The 6000-nt window shown below is 45.7% G+C and overlaps 1 protein-coding gene across 1 annotated transcript in view; it reads right to left on the minus strand.

Annotated features, from left to right (window-relative positions):
• The window catches only part of LOC135907386 (phosphatidylinositol phosphatase PTPRQ-like), a 49132-nt gene extending 43980 nt beyond the window's left edge, over positions 1-5152 (minus strand). Inside the window, exons 1-2 of the mRNA XM_065439077.2 lie at positions 5084-5152; positions 4066-4330 (exon numbers count right to left, since the gene is read on the minus strand). Of these exons, the coding sequence (XP_065295149.1) occupies positions 4066-4278 (213 nt within the window). The 5' untranslated portion in view covers positions 4279-4330; positions 5084-5152. The remainder of the gene's footprint in view (positions 1-4065; positions 4331-5083) is intronic.
• Between the last annotated feature and the right edge of the window lie 848 nt (positions 5153-6000).

Genomic DNA, 6000 nt, shown 5'->3' on the forward strand with positions numbered 1-6000 from the left:
CGCCCACACAGCGCCGACCCCCACTTCAATACGAATTCACATTGTTACTGGCTCTCCGCTCTATCAGCAAGAAACATATGGCAAAATTCGTCTTCACTAAGTCTCACCTCAACCTGAGGCGAAATCATTACGTACGTTTCGTCGTAAGTATTGAGATCGGCTCTTTGTTTTCACCCCGCTAGGAATACAGACACAGCACAAAGCCCTAAAACTGGTTTGGTTTCTAGTTAATAGATGGCACCACAGCATCTGGCGATGCATTGAGGATGTGCAAGGCTATAAAACCTAATGGTTACGATTAACTGCATCATTATTTACCACCCCGATCTGGCATTGCAGGGGATGACGGTAGCGAGCAAACACCAAGTAGACGCCGAGAAGACGAAGTGGCACAGGCAAATATTTTTGAGGTGATTTGCCTCTACTACTTGCTAAGAAAGATGCACGTTAACTGCAGGCAAAGCGTATAGGTAAAGCGAATCCCTGCTGTCATATGCATGATTACGGTGTCAAAACATCTTTTGCGTCAGTGCACAAACCACGGAGCATGTAGCAAGGTGGCAAGCAGACGCTGAGCAATGACGTGGCGCGAATAAGCAAAGCTCGAGGGGCATTCGATCTTCCGATTGGCTGAGAAGTCGCATAGCTTCTTTCACATTTCTGCAACCAGCTTACGTGATGGAGTATGGCTCCTAGTTCTAAAGTCGTAATTCCCGAGTCCGACGGGGTATAAAGGCGGATCATTTGAGAGCAGCGTCTCGTACCAGCGATACGAGGTAATCGCCGACTTCAAAGGAGGTAGATGGCAAAATACATAAGCAGCTGCTTCCAGCAGCTGGTGGGAGGGCAATAAAACGACCTCGGGGCATTAGGGTCGACATGAGGATAAGGACGTGGCTGAAGCTGGAGAATAACCGCCGCACAGCCAATGAAGGCGGCGTGCGTCGACTGAAAATTGAGACCGTTGATCACGTGGTCTGCGAAATATTTCGACATGGCAACCCAAACACAGATCTGGTGACTGGCAATGCCCCCACGCACCGTGCACTGGCCAAGAACGAGCAGGTGTCTCACCATCAGCGAATCGTAATGGGAATCGTGCAGCCGGTATAAGAACCTTTCGAAGCAGATCCCACCGAATAGCGCTCCTGGCTGACATGCGTGGTCCGGTGTAAAAAGCTGCCGTAACATCGATTTAAGCTTAAGCGGGTAGCTAAAGCCAGCAGAGGAAATTTAACCTGCGTCACAATTGCAGGCAACGTTACCTGCGGAAGCTGCACTGCCTCCTTTTCAGCAGGGTAGAAGCAACCGTAGAATGGGGACGTATTCCGGAGGACTAGAGTGAAGGTCACTGCCATCTTCATGGCGAACGTGAAGGAGTGGTTGGGGCGGCAATGTCGTCAGACTGCTTCGCTTCAGATCGGGGAATAAAGTGACCAGGGCTGCCTGTCAATCCCTGCTTTCCAGGGCACGACCGATTCTTTAATTGCTCCCATGGAGTAGGGAACGAGCAAGGCTGCGGCAGTGGAGCGAGATGTGAAGCACTCGAGAGCAGCCGAAACCTATTGGCTGTTAACCCCACCTTCGTCGTTCAGCGAAGTCTCGGTAAAATACAGGAACAGGAAAGTTCGTTGCTCGGGAACTCCACTTACCATGCTTTGCGTGCATGAAACAAACAAGCGACAGTCCCAAGTTCTCAAATTGCTGTCGGACTACAGTTTCGATTATGGACAGACTTAGTAAATAGGTCACCTGATCAACTGCAAATACAGCTGTTGAGACACATCGATTGCAGCTCGTCGCGAATGATGCGTGTCAAGATCTCCAGGGCAACTGGCTCACTGGGTGGAGTCAGGTTCTTCGCTGATGTTGAAAAAGTATTGGGCAGCCCGCTGAACTGATTTTGAACGCCATGCCTTTTCGCTTACTTGAAGCGCCAACATGTTTTCATGATTGCTTCTCCCGTAGTGTTCTTCCGGAAAATGAGGAGGAAGAACACATCATCCGCATTACCTTTTATATAGGTCCACCTTTTCAGCTTTGCTATTGACCTTCTTGAACAATACTGCACATTCTGAACGTACGCTGCGAACGACTCCGTTGATGACTCACCACGCGAGGCGAGTTCTTGTTTCACAACTAGTTGACGGCCCACGAGGTTTCAAATTATCTGGGTGAACTGTCTGCAGCAAACCTAGCTAGTAAGGCTGTGGCCATGTGTCTCACATAAGACGCAAAGCATGCCTCGATGATAGCCAACATCACTGTGAGGTCCCACTCGTGCCTGCTGACGCTTTCGTCCATGCCTGTTCATCCGTTAACATGCACGGCATCAGTGCCGCTAATACTTCTGGCGGCTCAGTTCGGTGGTCCAGAGGATGTGCTAGACAGACGGCTGAGAAGGGCTGCTTCACCACGCATGCTTCATTGGCCACCTCCAAGAAGCAAGGCAGCGGCGCTTCAGATTTCCTTGCCCGGTTTACAAAGAATGCTATGTACCCCGCAGCTCGACGAAATATGCTACGTGTAAATAACTAAATACAATTATTCAAAAGTATGCAAGCCAACATAGGAACAAACATGAACGAAGCTGGCATCGTCGTCTGCACGATATCTATCCTGTCTTCCACATCTGAGGAAGGAACCAGAACATTATTGTCTTAATGCCTGTTAGAATATAAAATATCATTCGTGCTTTAATAGCTGAGGCATAATCACCGCGCTTAGGCAACGCATCGCCTTTAGCCACAGGGATAACTATTTTTGAATGTCAAGCTTTCTTTGGAAACTAATACTCCTCATCACTGTCATCGCTGTCTCTAGAACAGAAGCTGCTTTGATTGGCGGAAGAGCAAGCGAGCTTCCACTAATGAGACAGAGTTAAGTCACGTGACGTGAGGTTCCCTCCTACACAACCAGATGATGCGGTCGTCCGCATCACAGGCGGTGCCAGCCACCGGGGAGTGACGTTTTTCTGATCTCCTCTATACTCCTTTTTGACTTCGCGTGAAGGGTTCGATAACTACCAACACATTTCACCACCTTGCCAGTCGTCGAGAGACACCTCATGCGTGAAGGGTCCACTTATCAGAAACGCATGCTCACCTTCATGCACTGCGGTCGGGGCGTGGTTGGTTTACGCCATATCTCACACCACTGAAGCCACGTTTCGTGCTGGATTATGACAAACTCATCATGCAATTCAACCTGAGCGCGTTCCGGGCTCTGTGCCACAAATACATTTGTCCGTCTAAATCGATGCATTCTAGGTAGCAACGTAGATAACTCGAAGGTGATGTAAAGCCGTAAGTTACTCCTTGAGAACGCCACCCCGGATACAAATTACATTTCTACTTCATAGGCTATCACGGCTGATAAACGCTAACAATGAGTTGTGGGGCGCGTTCGTCGACCAAAAGCAGCTGTAAATACGCCTTTTGTCATGACCTTTCATGAAAGCTTCACTTAAGTCTGAGTGAGATTTGTCTTTTGCCTCTAAAATGCTCTGTAAGCCATTCTTCTGCAACGGAGTGCAATGCTCCGTCAGAATGGCAAGGCCCTCAGGGAGAGATTTCTGCGAATGATAACGTCAGATACCTTTTAATTCGCGAAATCATTTTTAGCATTTAATTAATGACTCAGTTTTATCATTTGAGCATAAAAAATGTGAACTTCATATTTGAACTGAATAAAAACCCTGAAACAAGGTTCCTGTCCCAAGAAAAGTGCGTCTGCAAATAAGTTACAGGAACGAACTCGATTCAGAACGAGAAAAAGAAAGAAAAAGAGGACCGTGAGATACACAAAAAGTATGTTCGATAACATTTCAATAATACCGTCAAAACCTCCATTGAAGTTTCTTGCACTATTTATTCTGTGCCGCCGGCCAAACATAGTCGGCTACACTCCGTCGGTAGAGGACAGAATTTAAATCTTTAGGAAAAATGCTTGGACTTTTTTTTTGCGCAGGCATCGTTCTATTTCATAGCTCTGATACCAATACCTAGCTGTGATAAATACAGGTGGCAGCCAGGAATGATAGAATAAGTTATACGCAAAACTTACCTCACTTCGTTGGAGAATGAATAACGCCAAGGCAGCCACAGTTGTGAACAGGAAAACCGTAACAGCAACTTTCAACAGACCTATCGCAGTGCACCTATACTTCTGTGGTTCGTTCAGTGCAGTCTGTAACGGCTCTGACCCCCTTTGGACCAACGAGACGGAAGCATCACTGGGATGATACTGAACATACGGGGGCGGCTTCTCGTCTTCCATTGGAATGTCCAAGTTTGCGTACCTGTGTCTTCGTCAAGCCGACCTTTGTCCCCTGTGACCAAGAGAGCAAGAACAATAATTCTTATAAGGCAATCCCTAAAATATAGTGCGGTTGGGCATCCCAATGCAACACTAGCGCTATGCGAAACGCCGCCCCGGTTTGATCATCTGATCTCGTCCTTGATCTAATCTGATTTTCATCAGCTACCTCGGCTGCAGCGTACATAAAAACAGCACGAACATTCTTGCATTATGCACTCAACGAAACGCTACCACCGCAGTCGACAAAACAACCCGGAACATCGGTCTGTGCAGCAAGAAATGCAACGCCTCGTCGGTGGCTGCTTTTTGAAGTGTATGCGTTAGCTTGCCAAACGCAGTAGCTTCTGCCTACCTAAAAGAAATCCAAAAAACAAGAAAGAGGCTGACAGGTGGAATAGCACACTATGGTATAAAGTTTGTAAACAGGGATAAGATGCCTCAGAAAGGCTGGCCAACGTTTCGATAGGAGGACCTATCTTCGTTAAAGGCCTTTGACGAAGATAGGTCCTCCTATAGAAACGTTGGCCAGCCTTTCTGGGGCATCTTATCCCTGTTTACAAACTTTAAACCTAAAAGAAAGCCGATTAATGCAAACTCACAATATAACCAACACTACATGACCATGATGTTTAGGATAAAATGCGCTCAACCAACATTCGTTCCAAGAACTCGTTTACAAACATAAGCTAGCCCCACTTTAGGCTATAACAATATACGCGTGAAATTTATTAATCTCAGAGAGATTAGTGAATTTTGTACGTACCTCTGAAGTGGCTACACAAGGAGCATCGCGCGTCCAATCTGCAGTCGTATGTCTGCAAGACTAGTTTGCGCGGCGTAGTGAAAAGAGCTAAGGAATTATATAAGTCACCATGCGGAAGCGAACAAGGAAACAAACGGCCTCGAAATTGAGTCATGTAGCCCCGGTCGAGAAAAGATATGCTGTCAGAATTGTGCAATGCAAGTGAAATAACGAGGATGCAGCAACGATAAAATATGCGTTTTAGCAAACAGTTACAACGCTGGCCTTACCATCGCCATTTCTTTACAGCAATGACAACAGTACTGAAGTACCATATACTTGCTAGGAAAAAAAATTCTTTAGACCAAAATATTGTTTTTGGCACTACTCTAACCCTCCCAATTTCCGTTATTCTGTGTCACATGAACAGAGATACTAGCTTCTTTACACTTTACAGAATAACCTTTAATAATACCGAATAATAACATCTACAGTGAAAGATTGGTGCAGTTTTCAGGAGCCAAGGTTTGGAATGCTTTACCCCCAGAAATAAAACAGTCCCACGAAACAAATAAAGCATTAAGAACATACTTTTTGAGCCTTATTTGATCTATGTGACAGTCGTTCGCGGTTTGTGTTTGTTGTACAGTGTTCATTACAGATCTTTATTCATTCTCCTGTAAAATGCATATTATATATATATCATTGTATAGTGTACTTTGGTCTTTCGCCGTGATTTTGGGCTTTCTATTTTACACAAGTGTTGTGTCATTGCCATAGTGTATCTTTGTTTCTGAACCCCACACTAGCCTCTGGCTATGGGTTCAGTCAGTGTCTGATAAGTTGTATGGCAAGAGTAGAAATAAAAAGAAATGAATGAATGAATGAATGAATGAATGAATGAATGAATGAATGAATGAATGAATGAATGAATGAAT

The sequence above is a fragment of the Dermacentor albipictus genome, chromosome 10 (assembly GCF_038994185.2).
Source record: "Dermacentor albipictus isolate Rhodes 1998 colony chromosome 10, USDA_Dalb.pri_finalv2, whole genome shotgun sequence".
Classification (NCBI taxonomy): domain Eukaryota; kingdom Metazoa; phylum Arthropoda; class Arachnida; order Ixodida; family Ixodidae; genus Dermacentor; species Dermacentor albipictus.